Source organism: Cimex lectularius, unplaced genomic scaffold, assembly GCF_000648675.2.
Source record: "Cimex lectularius strain Harlan isolate CLEC.00 unplaced genomic scaffold, Clec_2.1 scaffold227, whole genome shotgun sequence".
In the NCBI taxonomy this organism is placed as follows: Eukaryota; Metazoa; Arthropoda; class Insecta; order Hemiptera; family Cimicidae; genus Cimex; species Cimex lectularius.
Window position 1 is genome coordinate 224,953 of NW_019392955.1, and position 23,200 is coordinate 248,152.

General features: G+C 36.4%; 2 protein-coding genes across 2 annotated transcripts in view; one reads left to right on the forward strand and one right to left on the reverse strand.

Moving 5' to 3' along the window:
• LOC106663687 (C3 and PZP-like alpha-2-macroglobulin domain-containing protein 8) overlaps window positions 1-23,200 on the forward strand; it is a 648,112-nt gene that overhangs the window by 163,072 nt on the left and 461,840 nt on the right. The gene's annotated exons all lie outside the window — the stretch shown is intronic.
• Window positions 20,545-22,363, reverse strand: LOC106663688. Its single transcript, XM_014388723.1, has 2 exons — window positions 22,177-22,363; window positions 20,545-21,248 (listed from the first exon to the last, which is right to left on the reverse strand). Exons 1-2 carry the CDS (start codon window positions 22,271-22,273, stop codon window positions 20,761-20,763), a joined length of 585 nt encoding a protein of 194 aa, XP_014244209.1. The 5' UTR covers window positions 22,274-22,363; the 3' UTR covers window positions 20,545-20,760.

A 23,200-nucleotide genomic window follows, 5' to 3' on the forward strand; every position in this document is an offset into this window, starting at 1 on the left:
TAGGCTGTTAGACATTAGGAGACAAGTTAGGTATGTCTGTTGATGTTTTTACGTAAGGTAAAATTTATCTGTATCTGTACACTTTGTGAACCAGACTGTTAATTCATTCAGGTGTTGTTGTAAGTGTTGACTGTTAATTGAGGGGTCCGAATTAAGTGTAAGAATCGTTGTATCATAAGCGAATGTAAGTGTTGAAACGTTAACATGTGTAAGAAATATCTGCAGTGTATATTGAAAATAGAAATGGGCTAAGTATGCTTCCATGAGGTACACCGGTCCTAATGCATACATAATGTGAGGATTCAGTTCCCTGACGGACTCGGCAAAATAAGACCGCAGTATGAGATAGTACGTATGAGGGAGGATGTTCTTCAGTTTCCAAAGCAAGCCCGAGTGCCAGACTCGATGGAATGCCTATTCTAAAAGAAGAAAGACACAAAAGCAATGCTGTTTTTGTTCGAACGATGAAGCTGTATTGTCAGCAAGCAGATGCAATTGTTGAGTTGTCCAGTGAAATGTGCGGAATCCAAATTGATGATCGGGAATAATATTCGAATTTTCAATTATTGTCACTAATCGTCGGACAAGTAGTTTTTGTAGTATTTTGACAAGGATAGAAAGGGTGTATGAGTGTATGATTGTCACGCAAAAATCTACAGGCACTCTCAACACGACACACAAGGATGGCACAATTACACAGAAGACAAACACTTTGAGCCCTGAAGATGATCTCAATAAAAGATCGAAACGTTGGCACGATAAAGAAAATGTTTTTCTGAAACCTACATCACTCCCGACCGCATCTCACGATATCTGAATAACTATAGATTAACGGTCACTAATCTCTACACATTTCAATATATGAAAAACTGGGTTAATAGATCGTTTTAGTTGGCCGAGGATTAACTGGTAAAACCAGAATTTACATATTGACTAGAAAAATTTTTATTGGAAGTAGTTTCATTGTAATTTTTGTGTTGTAGTCTGTTAGAAGTTAATAAACAAGGTAGGTATGTTGACACGAATTGAAGCTTGTCAATTATTAGTACTTTTCGAGTGCATAGATAGCATTTTGAATGAAAGAGTAGATTAATTTTTCTTTTTTATTAACCTCTGGTATCTTACAATTTTACACAAAAGAAAACCAAAACAAAAAACAACAAGCCTTCAAGGACTGTTATAGCTTTAGTTTTGGTTCTACCAATCGCCACGCGCAGCATTGCGTCAAAATTAACGTTTAACATGCTAAGAATGGAAGGGGGCGTTCACGATTTTACTGGATATTTCTCTATTCCAGTTAGTACTAGATAACATCTTACAAACATCGTGAATGATTACTCTTAATGTCATTAGGTTCAATTTAACATTACAAACATTTCAATATATGAAAAATTTGGTTAATAGATCGTTTTATAGAAAAAATTTTATTGGAAGTAGTTTCATTGTAATTTTTGTGTTGTAGTCTGTTAGAAGTTAATAAACAAGGTAGGTATGTTGACACGAATTGAAGCTTGTCATTTATTAGTACTTTTCGAGTGCATAGATAGCATTTTGAATGAAAGAGTAGATTAATTTTTCTTTTTTATTAACCTCTGGTATCTTACAATTTAACACAAAAGAAAACCAAAACAAAAACGAACAAGCCTTCAAGGACTGTTATAGCTTTATTTTCGGTTCTACCGATCGCCTCGCGCAGCATGGCGGAAAAACTAATGTTTAACATGCTAAGAAAAGAAGAGGCATTCACGATCTTACTAGACATTTCTCTATTCGAGTTAACACGAGTTAACTGCCAACGAACATCGTCAATCTCCCTCACAGCTAATCTGAAAGGCAACTAATTTTACAGAGACTTCTTATTTAATACACTAATAACAGAATTAGGCCTTTTTCATACATCAAAGAACATCAAGCTATACATAATATAACTGGCGTATGTTTTTATATTATTATTGATTATTTATCGAACAACGTTTAAATAATACCGTCAAATTAATTCGATATCTGATTATTTCTCAACGCAATTAATTGAGAACGTCTTGAATTCATCTAAGTAACGTCAGTTCTGAAAACTACTGATTACGACAAAAAACCAAAAAGTTTTTAACATTAAATTTATACCCTCATCTGGCGATGTGTCGCTGGGACAGAACTCCGGTTGTTCTTTATGCCGGTCTGTACAAAAAGCTCTAATGTTACATGCCGGGTGAGGGCTGACCAGTTGTTTTATACACATTTGTTACGGGAGAGTGGAGTATGTCGAGTGTTGGGCATAAAACACATTAGTACGGAGGAGGGGCGGGGGGTTAATGACAAAACGCCCCGTGCAGCCGTTTGCTATTATCAAAGTATTATGTTTGGATAAAGTAAAAAACGTCCAACTTTCTCTTGGCTAACTTAATATCCTGACTTAATTGTTTCAAATACTCCACCAGCATTCAAATTAGAAATTTCCACAACTGGACTTTCATATACTTCAAAAATGTATTTCAAGTTTATCACTAGTGTAACACGTGTAAGACTGGGGATTAAAAAAGCAGTAAAACAGTGAAATAATAGATTTTGCCCTTAAATATTTACATTTCTATGAATTACCTACGAAATTCGTGGAAATAAACAACAAAATTTTAAGTTAAATATTTACTCAAACCACAATCTGGTCTTGAGAAAACAATAATTACACTAAAGAGTACCTGTACACAAAAAATTGCATACGTACACTTTCGCTCTCCTGATTTAATAACTTACACAAACGCTCAATGTGAATTGAACCTACTAGAAAATGGCAATAGAGAACTTTACACAACACTGGACATCTCTGCCAACCACTTGGAGTGGATACCACAAATCAACCAGTATCTGGCAACTTTCCCCACAGGAGAACGTTTAAAAATCAGCGACCAGGACATCACCGAGGATAAACTACTACAAGGAGTCTTCCTCATCATATCAAACAACAGTCGAATAATATATCGAGCAAAACACCTGAAACACGAGTCTAGGCAACCAAACATCTTGGCAAACGTTGATTTAAATTTCCACGTCACTCAGATGTCAAAGTTCAAAGTACATCTTCAGGAATTGAATCTGCAATACACAACATCCAACGTCATCGTGGATCGTAAAAACAACGTTTTCTTAACTGCAATGAGTTCCAGCCATCTGGCAATCATCGTAATGTTAATCATCGCAGAGACTTTAGTCACCACCATGGCTTGGACACGATACAAAAAGATGACAACTGCCTTCACCGGGCCACCCGAGGATGAAATCCGCCAAATTCAAGAATTTCCAGGGAAATTCCTGAACTAGGGATGGAGGAGTTACATCCGCAACGGCTGCTTCTGTCATCATAATAGATCCTGCAGACTCAGCAACTCTACAGAGGCCTACATTAGACCCTCTCCCACCATTTTTGAAGACTTTACTCTGACTCAGACTCGGAGTTGAACCGCATCTTAATCACGACCTCGTCCTAATTTTTATTTTACGAGTTATTCATTTTTATGTAAAGTTAATTGTAAACTTTAACGATATATAATAAATAAATCTTTTTTTAAAAACGAGTGTCGTTGAGTCAAATTTATAACTTATATATANGACACCGTGAGTCTGTCTACTTGACATGCTGGGCACCTAGGTTGACTCGCGCCAACCAACAGGTACCCATGAGTCGCACGTGTGTGGCCTATCCGCAGGCGGGCCAGGACAACGCTTTCCCTTCGACATGAAGTCAGTTAATGAACTAATCAAGATAAACTATTATTTTCTATAATACATACACATAGACTGCAATAATTACCGTAATATGCTCAATCTAATTAGCTAATTGTGCACAATTGCTACACGGTAAATTTACCTGACAATCTAAAATTTGTACGTATTTATGACTGATTTAAAAACTACAGTAAACATCACACTGTCAATGATAATAATTAAACGAAACTTAATGATTATTCTCGTATATGAAAAACAAATGTTTCGTAATATAGAACGAATGAGAATTCAGATAGTTCTGTTCTTGTTTGCAATTGAACCGGTTATTTTGATGTGATTAAGCATTGCAAATTTCAACAAAACACGCCCAGTGTAGATTACTTTTCTGCATTAACGTTTTAATACTATTTTAATATACTATTTAATATTAATATTACACAGAACCCTGTAAGCCTACTGCTGCAAGTTCATTGTCTGAAAATCTTTACCGTTGAGCGCTGATAATTTTCGCCCGGATGAACAGATGGGGCTTTGGCAAGAGAAGTGGGGCCGCGATCTTTGAACTTAGTTCGGACATAAAGTTGAAATATTACTTTGAGAAAGTTGTATTTGTCTTGTTTTTTTTTAAATATTTTACAAAATGTTATTAAAAGCTTTGGTAGAACGTTTAACACTTACAAGAGAAAAATATGCAGTGGAATTGGCGGAACTTGGCTGTTATTGAAAAAGTTCAGGAAACGTTTTTAACAATCTGCCCAGTCTACTTTTCAAAACCTAGGATTCTTGATTTTACCAACTTTAACGAGGTCCTTCCTTCATAAACATATTTTTTTTTAAAGTTGCTAAGTAATGTTTAAATCTTTTTATTTGAGGATTGAAATCATAGAAAGAAATAATGAAATCTTCTAGTTAAAAAAAATCTAAATCTTCTTTTTTTCTCTGAAATTATCTAACAATCGAAATTACTATTATTAGTCACTAATTACTATAGTTATATATTTCTAATATAATAGAAAACTACATGCTTATATAATTTATTAAGAATTCCTAAGACCATTTACCACTACCATAGCATCATCCCTCTATCAATTTAGACCACTCACTCGAGCAAGGGTTACCAGTAGTCGACCCATCTTGGGTCATGTGACATTCACACTTAGAAAAGTACTTGGCCACCAGTGTACAAACATAGTACGTCAAGTCCCAAATCAAATCCGATACCGTGGGTTCTACTTGGACAACAACCTTAACATGAAACATACATATAAAACAAAAAAGACAAGAACTGAACCGAAGTTATGAACACCTCGGATGCCTACTTAAACCCAAATCTTCAATGACTACAAAGAAAACTAACAATATAAAAGTCACTAATTAGACTGATGAGGGGTTCAGCTAAGCCATCCAACATCCTACGTGTCCAATCCTTTCAATCAAAAGTCCTCCGTCGCGTCGTCAACGCTCCTTTCTTTGTCAATAACCAAACCATTCACAAAAACCTAGACATCCCATTCATGACGGACATGATCGAAATATGATTGCACAACTTCCACTCCAAAATCTCCTTGCACACCAATCCACTAGTTGAAGCCCCCTTTTCAACGCCTACCATAAACAGAAAGATGTTCTCATCTTTCCTCATGGGTGTTGAGACCCACCCAACCAGGGTTGATGGTCGGACTTTGCCTGGATACACATGGAAGGTGTCCCTTCCACTGTCAAAAGACAATCTCGTGACCTCCTAACACATCCCTAAACCTCACACAACAATCCTGAAAACTGAGAATTCCAGTAATTACCCGCTCTTCTCCCTGTCACCATCTCGTCAGTCTGACGGATTCCTGCCAGATGTTTTACTGTTCGTCACCAACAAATTGGTAAATGTGTACATTTTTGTCCAGAAAACAATAAAAAAAGTAAAATTAAAACTTACCATTTTTCATCTTGAGCGGCTACTTGTCATTGACTGAATTCCATTGATAGGTGAATGCGGTTTGTCCGATTGATGATAATAAACGTTCATTTTGAATAATAGTTATTGGTCGTACCACCCTGTATCGCCAGCGATGGGATGAATGGGAGTTAAGTAGTAGTGGGTGACATGTATAATTCAAAGAAGACGAGAGATGCTGTGTCGGCTGTGTTCGTATTTGAAGGAAAGCCTTCGACAGCAAAGGGCCAACCCTTTAGCCCTTCACCGTCCTACTCAACCTTTCATTAAGTTAATTAAATAAAATCTTACAGTTGCGGGTTTTGGCCAAGTCAGGCTGAGATCAGACAAGCACCGAGCCGCCTTAATAATCGACCACGAGTGGAAAATAACCCTCGAGCTGGTTTTTCTTCATTTCACTTAATTAACACCAGGTCGAATATTTATAACTGAAAAAGACCATTGTTGTAGAATATAGTATTTTTGAACTTCAATATGCACACTTTCTTTGACGAACTACCGAAGGTTTTTTCACGAAAATATTTTAATAATAAAGTTGATTGATCCATGCCGGAAAATTATATCTAAAATATACTGTTGATGGAAAAAGAATTTTCCCAACGGTGTTTTATTGAGATTCGCAAGTCATTAACGGGTCTGGGGGAAAAAGCACATCGTTAGCAAAACCCTGCGTATAACAATATAAAATTGGTCCATTATTGTAATTAGTTTTACGTCAATATTTTAAGAACACTTTTTCAAAAAAGATAAAAACCATATGTATATATTTATGAACATTTTGGTTAGAATAATAAATAGTCAAACCTCTAATAACAACAAAACGTTGTCTATAGCTTCGGAATTAGATAAAACCGTTAAATATCCACAAAACGCTCTTTTAAAATGGTAAAATGAGGAATTCTATTATCTTAAAATATTTCCCCACAAAAGGAGCATAAATGAATAGTCGTGGTAGCAAGGAGGCCATCTTTCAAAATAAACCATAACGATTTCCGAGTCAATTTTAGTTTAAATTACTTGTTATAATCGATAATCAATTATCTGCAAAACGAAAGAAGTTCTATATTCCTCCGATGTGAACTGCCGGTTCCGATGGATCGGTAAAAAATCATGATGGTCACACCTGGCCTACAAAGACCGCCTTAAACATTACGATTTGATGTAAAATACACGTATAAATACATTGTCAACAGGATAATTATAATGCGGGAGGTTTTTTAAAAAACGCACCTTTTTATTCTTATCCTGTTTATTTTATTGTAAGCCGGAGTTACGGTTCTTACTCTGCGGTTGTTAGACCCATAGTAGCCTACAGATCAGTGGTTTGGTGGACAAGGGCAATTACAGCTAAGCGCGGTACAAACCCTCAGTACTGTTCAGAGGTCTGAGCATCACTGGGGCAATGGAAGTTCTTCTGAGTACCAACATTACACATCTTTATCCAGGGAGAGGCCACAGCCACAACTCATAGACTAATGCAGCGACAGGCTCCAATAAAGCACATAACAAAGAGCAACTAAAGCTTCGAGGGCAGCTTCAACTAGACAGAACTTCGGGGATACCTATAGTTGCTATGACCCATAAATTTAGTTTTGAGAAAAAAATTCTAATAAAAATACATTGTAGAGCAATAGGTAGAGTGGAAGAAAGGAATCCCAGTTAATACTGACCGTTTCAGGTTTACAGATGACCCCAAAACCGAATATGGGTAAGGAACTGGCATTTATGGAAATAATCCAAGGTCTAGAATTCATATAAGTCTTAGACAATATGCCATCATTTTTCAAACGGAAACTGCGGCTATTCAACTATGAGCCAGGGGGATAGAAACACTGGGGATTGTAATTAGAAGAATAGCCAGTTACTCGGACAGCCAGGCGGCACTTCTTCAGGCAAGTGTGGCATCGACGGTACGTCGAGAGCTGTTTCGGAATATATTTGTTATCAAGCCTTGTCAGACATTGAGGAAAATAACAAAATTATCGTTGTCTGGGTGCCAGAGGAGAGGGCCAACGAAGAGGCTTATAAATTGGCCAAGGAAAGTTCCATGAGGACACCTATTGGCCTTGAACCCTTTCGCGGCTTACCAAACGGCGAAAACCGTAGATCCATTAGAGATTAGCAATATTGTAAGGTACAGAGGCGACAAAGTTTATCAACTGACCATCGCATAATCTAACGGCAGAACTACTAAATCTATGACGAGCTAAGACTAGAATAAAGGTGGACTGCTAACTGGACACTACAGACTCTTGAGGCATAGGTATAGACTCGGAGAGGCAGATGCAAGCCTGTGCAGATATTGCTAAGAAGAAGAAACAGCGGAACACGTCCGCTGTTGGTGCAAGGGCTGAGATTCGTAATCCTGGGAGAAGAAAAGGCAGGGCCTGAAGGGTACACGCGAGAGCCCTTGATAAAGCTTTGGGTCCTGGTAGAAAGCCTCAAGCTTAACGAGGAGTTCTCGATGAAAAATGGAGGTGAAAATAGACGAATACCGATCGCCATAATCTAACCTAAGTATAGTTCCAAAGGCAATTTCACGTAGAATTTGTTGTTGTTATTATAATTTTAATAAGTTGAAGACAAAAAAGTGGCCTACTTTTTTTCTTCGAATATAATTATTTTTCTATTTTGAAAATGCTTCTTAAAAAATGTTACCAGAAAATCAGAAATTCAACGATTCGTTCTGGAAATATTGAAGATTTTTCAGAGGATCTTCGGAAGAGGTCAAAACAGAGAAAACTTTCTTACGGTTTTCGCCGAGCTTTCGACAGTTTTATACTGTCATCTTCAGGCCCTGTTTTATTATCATATAAACAAACAATTAAAACATGAAAAAACAATAATTACAACAATAATTGGATATCTTACTTTAAAACCTTAATAGGAAATTAAACAACATGGTGTTTTGCGCACAGAAATACATTATGTTTTTTTCGGCTTAGTACCTAAATATTGATTTAAATGGTATACATTAACAATTAAAAATTATAGCTAAAATTACAGTAAAAATAAAGTTAAAAAATGTGGTCGAGAAGTCGAGAAAGGTTACCTCACATAAGTCTAAAAAACCAATAAAATCCACCTTTTTTTAGTTTTTCAGGTACAAATGATCACAGTACTTTTCCCAAATATATATATATATACATATACAATTAACTTATTTTAAAATTTAAATAACAATAAAGTAGGATCACAGATCAAATCAATAAAAATTTGGTGTTTTAGACTTATATGAGGTAACCTTTCTCGACCACGTTTTTTAACTTTATTTTTACTGTAATTTTAGCTATAATTTTTAATTGTTAATGTATTCCATTTAAATCAATATTTAGATGCTGAGCCGAAAAAAATCATAATGTACTTTTGTGCCCAAAACACCATGTTGTTTAAATTTCCTATTAAGGTTTTAAAGTAAGATATCCAATTATTGTTGTAATTATTGTTTTTTCATGTTTTAATTGTTTGTTTATATGATAATAAAACAGGCCCTGAAGATGACAGTATAAAACTGTCAAAAGCTAGGCGAAAACCGTAAGGAGGTTTTCTCTGTTTTGACCTCTTCCGAAGATCCTCTGAAAAGACTTCTTATATCCAGCAGGTCGATAATCTAGTTCATCGTTACATTGAAGATTTCCTTAAAAAGTCGATAATTTCGATTTATCGTGTATTTAATGTTAATGTTAAAAAAATTGACTTTTCCTATTTTATTTAATTAGCTTTTAATTTTTTCCTTATTTTTAAGCAATGTCTGAAATCACCCCCACATTAACAAAATAACAGCTTTAAAAAATATGTGCACCAAAAACAGTGCCACTGATGAAAGAAACATACAAAAACAACCCAAAAACCCATAAAAATCATGCTATAAAATAAAGACCATAACACAACGACTATCAATAAATTAATCAACAAATGATTATTCGTAGACGTGAGATGCGGGCTGGTAGGTTTTAGAAAAACATTTTTTTATCAGGCCACGTTTCGATCTTTATTCAGATCATCTTCAGGGTTCAATGTGTTTGTTTTCCGTGTAGATGTGTCATTCTTGTCTGTCGTGTTGAGAGTGCCCAATGTACAAAATTGCATCATCAAACAGACGAGAACGTATAATAAAAAATCGCTCTTAATTAAATAGGGTCTAGAGGAAGGAGGGAAATAAATACATCAGAAAACTTTTACCTTCATGGATTCATCCATGATCTCCTAGCCTTTTTATATAGTGAAACATCAACTATCAATCTCCATTTTTCTAAAGGAGAATATATAGAAAACATTTAGGGGGCGGTAATAAAAGCGTGGAAGAAATACAGTGATCGCAAAATGGATGAAGTAGGTCCCTCCGGCGTAATAATAGAACGGAGGATACAATAGGCTCAGTATGATTTCACCACTGAATTCTAAATTCATTCATACTCAAGATTATTATCTAAAGTAATAAACTAGGAGAAGAATATCAGGAAAGAAGGAAATAATATTGAAATTGTAACATTTTTCTGTATTATACTCGCTTTTTTATTGTCTTGGATTTTGTAATTATTGCTTTAAACTTTAGGTTTTTGTAATTCTTACTAAACGATGTAGTTTATCGACCAGTTAATTCAATGCGCTCCGTTATAGGGTTTGTGATCAAGAAAAACAGCAAAGGATTTTAGATTTTGAAGGGGTGGGGAAGGAAGTCGGAAAAAAAAGACTTTTTTATATGAGGAGTCTTTTTTGGAGACTTTTTTATATTTTATATGAGGAGTCGGGTTCTTTGAGGTGAAAGGCAGAAGTTCTGGCCTAACCATTATCCATTTTCCCACGGTCGGCTCCTTTCACCTCAAAGAAGCCGACTCCTCATATAAAAAATGTCTTTCTATCCCGACTTCCTCCCCCACCCGTTCAAAATCCAACGTATATAGACATAAAACGTCAATATCTCACTGGCACTCTCAACACTACACACAAGAATGACACAACTACACAAAAAACAAACACTTTGAATGAGTACAAATATTTTGATTGAATCAAAAATTTCTTGCGTTGTATAAATTCAATTTTTTTCACATCGTACGTGTATTTGTAAAATTTAAACAAAATTTATAAATCACAGGCTCTGAAGATTACCTCAAGAAAGATCGAAACGTAGGCACGATAAAGAACATCTTTTCCTGTAACTTATGTCACACCAGACCGCACCTCACGATCTCGTGAGGTTTCTTGGACCGCTTGACCAAATAAATACTTTTCAATTAATTAAAGTTTAGGTTGAGACAAAAAAGTCAGTGTCACAAGCAAGTGGATCGGAGTCACGATAGCTTAAGTGGTAGAGCAGCGGCGTATTAGCCGAAGGTCGTGGGTTTGAATCTCGCTTGTGACAATGACTTTTTTATCTCAACCAAAACCTTAATTAATTGAAAAAAATTGTTTACAATATGTGATGGATATACGGCATGAGATCTACATTTTAGTAAAAACCATCTCCATGCTTTAAGCATCAGTAACTTTTTGTTGGTGTTAGAGTATATTTTTCACTTCCCACTAATTGTCGCACCATAGGTTTGTCCGTTCTCATTGTAGAAAGTCATGTTACTAACCCAGTAGAATCATAATTCTTTCTAAACAATACCATCTTAACAATATCTTATTTTAATACAAATTCGATTATTTTAGAGTAAAGAACAACATAGAAATAGGTTGCTATGTTTAAATTATCCATGTCTAGTGTAATGGGAGGAGGGCCAATTTTTCCGAGTGCCGTATATTCATTAGAAGGAGTGTGGGGATGGAAAAAGGGATGCGAAAGGTAGATCCCGAGGGCGTTCTTTATCCCTTGGAATGCTTTAGGCTAAACTAAAACACAATCAGTGTAATTGCGATACAATTACACAAAAATTTTTTCGTGTTTTAATTAATTTGTCCCGAGCAAGCCAAACGTGGAAATCTTTGCGTATTATTCTGTTTGTTTATTTTTTAATTTAACGCTAAAACCGTGTAAGACTTGAATACATAAGGTCCTGGACAAAAAGATAGCACACCCTATATTTTTTTCTCCTTATAAATTTTAACCATTGATATAATTTTTTTTTATTAATATGTAGTGCATTTTTAACCGATTTTCTCCATTAGGAATTGGAAAAAAAATAATTTGTAAGAATTAATAAATAATACTAGATTTGGGTGAGACAAAAAGATAGCACAGTGAACAATAACAATAAAATTCTTTATTAAAACACAATTAAAATAACACAAATTAAATTTAATATCCTGTATATGCACCACCTTTTTTTACTGCAGCAATCATACGATTTAAAAGCGAGTCAAAATGACGACGAATCATCTCTTGAGGAAGTTTGGTCCTCTCCTCCTGAATTGTTTTTTCAATTCTTCAACGCCCTGAAATTGTCGGCTACCGCTGTAAAACTCCTAGGAAGATACCCTCATACATTTTCGATGATATTAAAATCTGGGGACCTAGCCGGCCAATCTATAATTCTGATCCTTTCTTTTCTAAAAAATTCTGTTGCAACTTTTGCCGTGTGAACTGGAGCATTATATTGCTGAAAAATTACGTTCTCTTTAGGAACAAGTTCAAAATATTTTTTAAATTGGTTTTCTAACAAATTAACATATTGTTGGCTGTTCATTCGACTAGAAATAAACACAATATCAGTTTTGTGATCATAGCCATTACCACCCCATATCATGACGCTGCCTCCTCCCATTTGCATCTTGGAAAACATTTTCTCTTCTTTCCGTAGGTCATGGTGATAGTGAGCCCAGCCATCGGAACCATCGAGATTGAACTTTTTTTCATCTGTGAACAGCCTTTCTATTCGTCTTTCCATTGCACATGTTCACGGGCAAACTCCTTTCTTCTTTCTTTATGCGCCGTGCTTAGAAGTGGAATGCCTTTCATTTTCATTCTTTTGATGTGAGGAGCTGCTCGAATGATCCTTTGGACGTTTTTCACATTCGTCACTATACCAGCTGTCGCAGCAATTTTTGCAACCCTTAAAATTTGCACGTTTTTGCCGTGTTGTTAAGGCCGGTGGTCTTCCAGGAGATTTCTTCGTCCCATAGATTTCTGGAGACTTCAAAAAATTTAAAATTACTTTCCTACTCCTACCGGTATTTTTGAAATAGTGGAAATACAAAATTCTTGATTTTTCATGCGCTGAATGATAGTTTTTCAGTTGGTGTTAATGGTTTTGCTCGTCCCATTGCACTAATATAATGAATGCAGAAACTGAACTGAACTAGCCTTGTTTACTCAGAGGGATTTGGTTTTGTTGTAAATAAACAACAAGTGTGCTATCTTTTTGTCTCACTCTAAATTAAGTATTATTAATTAATTATTACAAAGTATTTTTTGTCAGTTCCTAATGGAGAAAATCGGTTGAAAATAAATTTTAAAAAATATATCAATAAAAAAATTATAACAATGGTTAAAATTGATTAAGAGAAAAAATATTGGGTGGGTTATTTTTTTGTCCCGGACCTTATATGCTTAGAAAAATATTTGACAAATTGTTCCGAAGGAAAATATTTTTTTCTTTATGGGGTCTTGTGAGGGCGTCGAGGGCGAGGTGTTTGATTGATCACCCGTCTGACAAAATAACGCCCCCGCGGGCCACCTTTTGCGATTTTGTCACTAGACGGCCGGTCAATAAATTTGTACCGCAGATGTGCATTTGGATGAAGGGTTGATACGTCTCCCTGACAGATCGGGAAGGGGTGCTGAAAAATCTCGAGACGTGTACATCTGCGCGATATTGGCGTGCTTTTTTTAATCTGATTATAAATCGATTTGGGGTTAGCGAGATGGATGACTTTTTTATTAGGTTTGTGTATAAAACGACGGCTTGAAACATTAAGCAACGGGGTCGGTTCTAAAAGTTAAAACCAACAACTATAATCACAAATTATTTATTTACTTTTTTTACGTTGTAGTGGTCAATTGACGAAGTTACTTCTTTCAATTAATTTTATGTAAGGTCTTGGTTGAGATAAAAAAAGTCAGTGTCATGAGCGGGATACGAACCCACGCCCTTCTGCTAGATACGCCACTGCTCTAAGGTCAGATAGCTCAAGTGGTAGAGCAGCGACGTAATTAGCCGAAGGTCGTGGGTTAGAATCCCGCTCGTGACACTGACTTTTTTATCTCAACCAAGATCTTACATAAAACGAATAATTATTTATTTAAATTTATTTATTCTTTATGGCCTAATATGATTATTTATATTACCATTTGTTTTAGTGATTTGGCACAAGACCGATAAGAAAAGTTTGTCTAAAGTTAAAATTATGTTTTAAAGCAAATAAATCTTTTTATAAAAACGGCTTTTGGTGTTCCAAACTTATAACTTAAGACTTAAGTTTGAAGGAATAAAAATGCTTGTTGTTTCAAAGTTCAAATAGTTTTCAGATTATACAAGTTTCTCATATAAACACATTTTACTTTCTTCAAATTTCTCATCTAACCTTTTAGGTAATGAATAATTAATTCACTATTTTCGTGGTCCGCTTGACCAATTAATACAAGACAATTAATTAAGGTTTTTAGTTGAGATCAAAAAAAGCTAACGGCACGAGAGGGATTCGACCCCTCGACCTTCGGCTAGATACGCCGCTGCTCTACCACCTGAACTATCGTGACCTCGATCCACTCGGACATCAACTCCCCATCCCAACCCCACCTTATGAAAAATGGCAAAAGGAGGGAAAACTCATAAGGTCGTGGGTTCGAATCCCTCTCGTGCCATTAGCTTTTTTTTATCTCAACTAAAAACCTTAATTAATTGTCTTGTAATGAATAATGAAAAATGAAAAATTCTAATAAAAGCGAAATGGAAAACTATCATTTGTCAAACAGTGACCTTTATAGATGGCCGGGCTGAATTTCCTTTGAACAAATAACGTTTTCGAAAAACCAAAAAATATGTATTTAATATTTTTTAATCTACAATAGTTTTAAATTTTTACTTCTTTTTTCAAAATATTTGTGGTCAGGACACTTCAGAGCCGGTAGAATTTTGAAATTTTCTATAAGAACGAATACTTTTTACCCACTTTTGTAAAGAATTTTGTACAATAAAAACGATAGCGCTCTCAGATTTTTAATTGCTCAAACAATAACAAATTTATAGCACAGAATGTGAAAAGAAATATCTTTATTATTGGGGAGGAAATCTTTTATTATTATTTTAAATGAGTATGAGTACTCTGGGAGTGGGTGGGTGATTTATATTGAGTATATGTAATTTATTAGCGCGAATGGAAGGGATTATTCCCAATTGTTCGAGAAATGAAGAGTTCTCTGGTGTAGTGTGAATGTAATTAATGATTGTGAATGCCATGGTTTATACAAAATTACCCCGAGGTATATCGAGCACTGTGCGGAACTGTGAATGGATGTGTTAATGAAATTTATTAGCGTGAATAGTAGGGATTATACACAATTACTCCGAGGAATATCGATTACTCTGCGATAAAATACAGGGTTTTTTATTTTTTATTTTTTTCGAGGGTTTGCAACAGCAGAGGTTATATCAACCCTCAGAGTGCCGGTGTTTTAAAAAAAAAGCCCATTTGTAAGTATGTCTCGTTCGAATGCAGGTCTTCATTCAATTAGCTTCCAGCGGTATCGGTATACCCACCTTTTTGGATTTCCTTCTGGAAAAATTTTGCATTTGGTTGAAAAAAAACGTGGTGTCGATAAAGGGGCTCTTACGTGTAGTGTGATTTCTTTAATGTTCAATTCAATCAGATTGCTTTATGTTATCAGCTGACATATTCCTCAGATTGGTGATTTAAATTATGTCCTTGTTTCGTAATGCACATATTGCTGATATGCATTTCATTTACGGTTACTGCAACGGTAATGCGACTGCTGCAAAGAGAGAATACCAAGCTCTTGAGACGTTCCATCAAATTGCACCTTCCTACGACTTCATCAGAGGCTGAGGGAAACTGTTTCTTTCGCGGAAAAGACAATTTATATCCTACCTAATTATTATGAATTTTCTCAAAATTAGGATGGACACTATCAAAAAATTAATGTTCTTAATCGGATGAGGATAACCCTCTCATAGTCAGATTCTCCGAGGGTCATCTATCGGCAGTGTTCTTGGCTCGCGAGAGCTTGTATGCCGATCCGGCTCACCGAAGCTGCCATCTTTTATTAATCTTGCTTTTTATTGCATTTTTAGCGTCAGAGCAGTTATGTCCGGATGTTGCCTCGTCCTCCTTTTCGTTACCCTGCAGTCCTATGTGTCCGTTACCTAAACAACAACCACCGTTTCACCTGGACGCTCCATTCATGGTATTTCTCAAACAAGATCACAAAGGGAAAGTCGTCACCGGCAGTAGTTACCGCGATGGAAAGTGTGGGTGCAGGTGTGGTAACCAGAGCCACCACCGTATCGAATCACCTCAAGCGCGTGTACGCATACAAATCAGCCGCATAAACACTTCAGTGCGGGAGCTGACATGAAGTGGATGTACCCTTGCAATACACAGCGCCCTCTACACCTTCACTCATCTTAGACCCCTCCAAGAACTAGGTAAAGGTATGTCGGAGTAGAGGAATAACTGTTTTGAAGAGAGTTTTATTTTTATTTTGTCTCAGTAGGTATGTTAGCATTTTATTGTATTCGGTAGTTGATATTGTAAGAATATCTTTAATTCAATTTAATTTTTGTATTTCGTTTTCTTATTGCATATTATAATATCTTATTAGATTAGATTTATAATCTTATTAGATATAACATGTAAATATACGTCTTTGCGCTGTCAATTCCAGCACTGTAATAATAAAGAGAAATAAACTCATAATAAAATTAATTATGCAATTTAATTGTTAGGTTTAATTAAGTTAATTTTATAAATTGTTCATGAATAATAGTTCCAATTACTATAGCGATAGTCCTGTTGATAATATTCATAGAAGGTAATACAACAGTAATTACTGTTTATTAATTAAATAAACAACTTCAATGATATCTAATTAATAAATATCAATTAGAGATGTATGACCTTTCTTGACTATTAAAACTATTTGAAAAAGAGATGTCACATATTTAGAGGTGATTCTTTTCCTAAATTTTATGTTTTGTTTTTTTATTCTTGAGAGTTGACAAAGAAATATCGCTGAGATGAAAACCAGTACGCCTGAAAAATTTTCCCTTTTATATTTCCTAGGACAGATGACCCTTCTACCGTTCGTCAGATAAATTACCGTCATTTTTGTTTTTGAGCCCAGTCATGAGTATCCGGCGGAACGGTAATGAATTCAATCAAGAGGGCTGTCTACACCCATTTTGTTTTACCATGCTTGCGTCAGATTTTGAAAAAAAACGGGGGGAACACAGACGAGAATGAGGAATGACTGGAATGGGGTCATGCCCGTGGGGAAGGGGATGGCTTTTTGGGGGTCAGGGGGCCTGGACGACAACGAGGAAAAGGAAAGAGCCTAAGAGAAAAAAAAAGACTATCGATTGGCTCAGGCTTAGTCTACATCAAACAAAATCAAAGCCACTATCTCCTTGACACACACGTTTCCCCTCTGAAAAGGCATTTTCCCCTCCGAATCCACTTACTACCCCTCCAACCTAGTCGGTGGGTGCGTGTCTTACGAGGGTGAACTTTACTGCGAGATTAATTGTAATCACCCGGTGCCCAGAGGATCCTAGTTAGCTGCACGGCTCGCCTAATATCGTCTATATATCACCCGAGGGACTTGCTAAAAGCTTTTATCATTGTTTAAATTGCGAATGAACACTATTAACGGAATTCTTCCTAAAAAAAGGTCTTTTCTTCTTTTTGCTCAAATTTTAAATTTCATTATAAAAACATGCTAACGTCTTGACTTCATTGCACTATTTTTACGGAAATCTAAATCCATTTATTTTATGAACAATAAACTAAACGTCATGTACGCAAGCGAAAGCCCTCATAGCCACTTGTAAATGTTTAATTTTTTGTAAATGAAAATAATTTTAATAGTAGTAATAGTAATTTATATTAAAAACGTACACATGGGCTTTCCTCAGTACATTGTTATGATAATCGATTCATACCTCACTTGATGTAGAATCACAGTACAGTAGGTGTGGAATGAATGGTTGGCACGGTGACTGCTCGAGTCCCACAAGGCTCTGTTCGGGGGCCCACATTATTCCTGATTTTGATACACTGCTTACTTACCACTCTAGGTGATGAATTATTCGCGGACGACACTGCACTCACCACATCGTGGAAAGTGAATGTCATAGCAAACCGACTGAGGAAGGCAGTTCAGAGATTAACGTGCACTTCGCGAGATGAAAAATCAGTGTAAATAGGTGTACAACGAAGCCATACTTTTCGCAAAAAGTCGAACCAAGTGTGGACTATAAAGTGACGAGGAAATAAACTGGATTCCCTCAGCGTTCGGCTGGATTCTAAACTAACTTTTACAGCCCATGTCAATCCACTAATTTTAAAACGCTGAAATATGTCAAAATAATTTTTCCCTGCTGTGGTTGCCACATGGGTAGGATGCCACTACGGCTTTTGGAATGTTCTCTCCCTCCACTCTGCAGCCAATCAGAGTAGAGTCCTTCTGCATATAAGCAGGGGCATTGCCGGAAGAGTTCTCACCAATCACTAATCGTCGACGACAGCATGGGAACTGGCAGCGTTACCATGATTCTCACCTTCTCAACACAGCCGACATAGCTAAAAACGCCAACTGCTGCACTCGGCTAATTGCTGCACTCGAGTCCTTTCAGCATCTGCGGAGTCAACCGACTCCGGCCCCCGGACCTCAGCCAACGGTTCACTCGGTCGCGGACCACCACCAACGACACACGCACACGCACACGGTCTCAGCCTCGATTCATCATTTCGACGCTACGAAAAAACACCGGACATTTTCATGGCCATCAAAACTCCCAGTCACTAAACTGCTTTGTCGCGATTCCGAATTGAGCGTTAGAAATAAATTGCTTAGTTTTAAAACTAGTCTGGCCTGCGTTATCTGCATGCTCGGCGCGGCGTTTTGCCAGTAACAGAAACCTAAAAAAACTGCAATTAAACTAAAACAAGTTTTACAGCTATCAGCATCAAAAACTGTACATCAACCAAGATGTACTTCATCTAAATTGCGGGATTCAATCTAGCACACTTTTGTATAGTCAAATTGTCAAAACATTTTTGTTAGAAGTTCATGTAGCACCAAACCCAAAATAAAAGGCTTGCCCGATGCCTTTTATTTTGGGTTTGGTGCTACATGAACTTCTAAAAAAAATGTTTTGACAATTTGACCCAAAATAAAAGGCATCGGGCAAAACCAGCATTATTAACCAGAGCCAAGTATAAAACTCTTTGGGTCCTCGTTAAGAGGCTCGAAGACCTAAGTGCAAAATGTAAAGGAAATTTAGTTGTAGGGGTGTCTTTTTACTACATCCAGTCCCTACAATTGAACACCGATGATGGTTAAGTTTTGGTTAATTTTAACACGTAACCTAGAACGAACTGGCAAAATAAAACTGCCCAATAAGCGTGAACTGTACCGCGCGCTAACTAGTGTAGGACTGTTAAGAGAGCCCAAAAAGCAAAGAAATAGCACTGGTCGGAAAGAAAATTTGTCTAATTGTTCTAATGTTCGACTCATAGAAGTAAAAATGTGGGCAACCATACGAGAACGAGGGGGATTTGCAAAAAAATCGAGTTATTAATTTGAGTTATCGAGAGTCGACTGTAAATAAATGTAAATAAATGTGTTTGGGATCTAGTTTCTGGTCAGGTAGAGAAACTCTGTGATCACTTTCCAAGCTTTCGGCCTTTAAAGACCATCATCAGGGCCTGAATAAAGGTTGAAAACGAGATTAAACCAACATAAACGAGTGAATTACCTCCTACGCATAACGTTTTCTTTATCGACTTGACTTGAATTTTGAGGAGATCACTATCCTTGGTATTCCTTTCAAAAAACGACCTACTTTACTATTGAAATTGTTGGCTTAATCTAGTTTTACATCAATTATAGAAACAAAACTGAAAAAATTAGTCTTAATTTCAACTTAACCAACCTCATGTACTTTTTTTAAATTTCGTTTTTAATTTCTTAATTTCGTAATCGTAGTCGAGGTCGTGGTGTTTGATCATAATTCTGTAATGTTATTATGAGAAATAGGATGCTGTAAGTTAAAACAAACCAAAAAACTTATACTTAATGTAATCATGTAATTTATTCAGGCCCTGATGATGGTCTTATAAAGGCCGAAAGCTTGGCAAGTGATCACTTATTATTCTACCTGACCTGAAACACATTAATCGACGTGGTCGAATTCTTCTTCATCAATATTTTAAATACACTTTCACTATTTATTTAAGTAAGAAAATGTTAACATCATAGTTCAAAAATACGTTTTTCACATTAATATAACATACGTTTCTTTCCGATCAAACCTCGTGTCAATGTAAAATGTGACATTGTGACAAGTCTGAATGGTTTGGTTTCAACTAAACCCTGACATGGAAGGGCCTAAACTCGTTTCTGTTCCTGACTTAATAAAATAACAACAAAATAACATGGAAGCGGAGCGAGACCCTTGGGACCACGTCTTTTTCACAAAACCCTTTGTAATTTTTTAAGGAAAATCATAAAATCCCTCGGCTTTTTGTCAAGCACAGCATGTTTAAGACAAGCCAAAACGGTTTATTTTCATCTTCGAGGAAAGCGCACATTTTTTTCCACAGCGTGAATTTATCTTTTAACCGTATTGTCTTTAAAATTCATGTTAAAATGTGATTTTTATTGTTTAAACACAAGAAAAATTGCTGTTTCAAGTATTCAGATATTAGGAAAAATAGCGTTTTCATTGTTATTCTTTTGGTCAAAAAGGTCATTTCACTATATTTTCCTTTATTTTATTATAGTTGGCTGTTTCATTAAGTTTTAATTTTCAAGAAACTTTTCTGATGAAGTTATGAAATAGCACTAAAAGTCCCGAAATTGTGCTGTAGATGTTGTTTTTCTTTCAACTTGCTGTTGTTGCCAAAAAAAAAACATAAAATCAGCTTATGAATTTAATTAACTATTTTGTTTTTCTAAAATGACAAAATCACATAAGAAAAACTACTACGAGTTGGTATGCTAGGGAAATTTGAATGGCGAGCAATTCGTCAAAGAAGATGATCCTTTTCAGGGCGTTAGCGCAGACGTCCATTGCGTGAGCGATTTCGAATTCCACGTCCGGCTGCGGGTTGGAGCTGGAACTCAGGCTCGCGTAGGTGTTTATCATGTGTGCGGAGATCACGACTGACAGATATGTGAGAAATTCGACGTCCGTCTCAGGGGGCGACATGGCGATGGCGACGCCCCTGGCAGATTCGAAAAGCTCGTCCATGCATTCGTCGACGTTGATGGAACCGCTGATCTTCCTCCCGACAAGCTGGGCCCTTTTTGCCGCCCTTGACTTTGCCTTCGCCAACTGCTTGCAAGAGTTCTCGACGTAGCGCCTGATCTTGTAGAAGTCCGACTTGACCTGGAGCCAGTAGACGGCTCGCCTCAAACACACGAGCTTCGTCAGCGCGAACACGACAGGCAATGCTACAAAAAATGAAATAAAATATCAAATAAAACTTTCGATTATTTATTCAAAATATTAGCTAAATAACTTTTAAGAAACAAATGTTTACATACAATAAAAGCACTCTAAACCTTAAAAGTTATTTCTTTAAATAATAAAATTCAATCGGCAAGCCACGGGAATCACATATATTGGGTATTGGTAGTTCGGGATCAGACCTCGGTATGTCCAGTTTGACTCCAGTGGCTATCAACAGCTAGTCTTTCACCATGATAAAGCATGACTCAGGGTGGTGCTGTACTTGATATTCTTCCATTAAGCCACCTATTATACAACTAACCATATAGAGGGTCTATGTCGTACTCAGTATATTCCGCCAAAGGCCCTCTCGCTCTACACATTCACGTTAATAAATACATTCATTCTCAATATACACAACAGGGAACACAAAATGAGATGTCTATTAATACTACCTGGAATTAAACAGCCCGATTTCTTCCAGACCCAAATACTCACGGCAGTGCTCTAGAACAATTATCACGTCAAGTGGCATGCGTACTCGCGTTTTATATAGTGCCAACTATACTCTTCAATTAATTGTGATCAAGCAATTTTTTTGCTGGGCACAATAGCGAGATTTAGCCCTAAACTAAGCATCCGTGTATCAACCTAGTCTGGCCTATTCTTAGTCGGGGGATATTTCGGGTAATAAGTCGGGTTTGATTCAAATTTTCTTAAATTTTTTTTTCAATTAAATTTTAGGTAGTTTAAACTGAAAATAACACAATGGACAGATTTTTGTTGTTTTATAAAATTTTCATTTAAGATGTTCAACACAAATAAAAGCGATTTTTCTATCACAAGATACCCTGAAATTATTGGGACGTCTGCATGGTTCAATGAGGTTTCCAGGATCGATAACTACTATGCGTTCACCAATTTCCATACCTTGCTTAATAAATTGCCATATCTCTTTTTCCTTCGAGTTGAATATAAAACATGTTATATCAGGGCTTAACCATCTGAGAGTACCACTGGTAGACATTACTAAATTTGCTCTTTTTTTTATAATATTACTTTTTGTTTACTTTTGAATTTTGTGATTGGTAAAAGTTTTGTGAAGGTTCTGACCCATTCTCAGCTGATTTACTATCCGTTTATTTTTATATTTTATCTCATCTAGTTTATTGCATTTTGTTCATTTTCCCTGATCACTATTTTGAAGATAATTAGGGAATTTCAACATTCCATGCATTTTAACAAGCGGACTCGCACGTAGACATCAGTTCGACAAATACTATGCTCAGAGTGCGACGGTTCGAGAATTTGGTATATAGCAGTTTAACTTAACCTTGGATCAAAGGAATTTTCATGATTCGCAGAAACTATCGGGAGAACTTATTTCAATATTTATGACGGGTGAATGAGTCTGATCTGCCCCCAGGCACATTAACGTCTCTTATTTTAAATGAACAAATGAATTAGTTTGTGTGAAAACAGGCTGTTCGCCGGAATATAGGATATTGTGGGAATGAGACGAATGAACATCGAATACCTCGGTTGCTCACCAGGGCCGCTGTATTCGAACCCGGGACCTTTGCCTTACAGTGATGAGCGCCGTTCAACGCCTAAACCGTTGCGGATCTACGCCTTCAATATATACAATAACTTCTTTCAATTAATTAATCTTTACGTAATGTATTGGTTGAAATGTAAAAGTTAGTGTCCCGAGCGAGATTCGTGCCACGACCTTCAGCTCAATACGCCGCTGCTCTAACCACTTGAGCTATGGTGACACGACGTAGCTGCGTATTGAGCTGAGTCGTGGGTTCGAATCCCGCTCGTGGCACAAACTTTTTCATTTCTACCGAAACCGTCCATAAAAAGATTGATTTATATTGTTTCGTTTTGTGTTTGTGTGTGTGCGCGTGCTTGTCTTCTTTGATTGATTTTCCTTTCCTATTTAATAATT

Coding starts and splice junctions, on each gene's coding strand:
- LOC106663688 (XM_014388723.1), bottom strand. CDS start 22,273: ATGTCTACCAGTGGTACTCTCAGATGGTTAAGCCCTGATATAACATGT. Junction 21,249..22,176: donor ATGGCAATTTATTAAGCAAG/GTATGGAAATTG, acceptor CATTTTTTGTAG/CATTGCCTGTCGTGTTCGCG.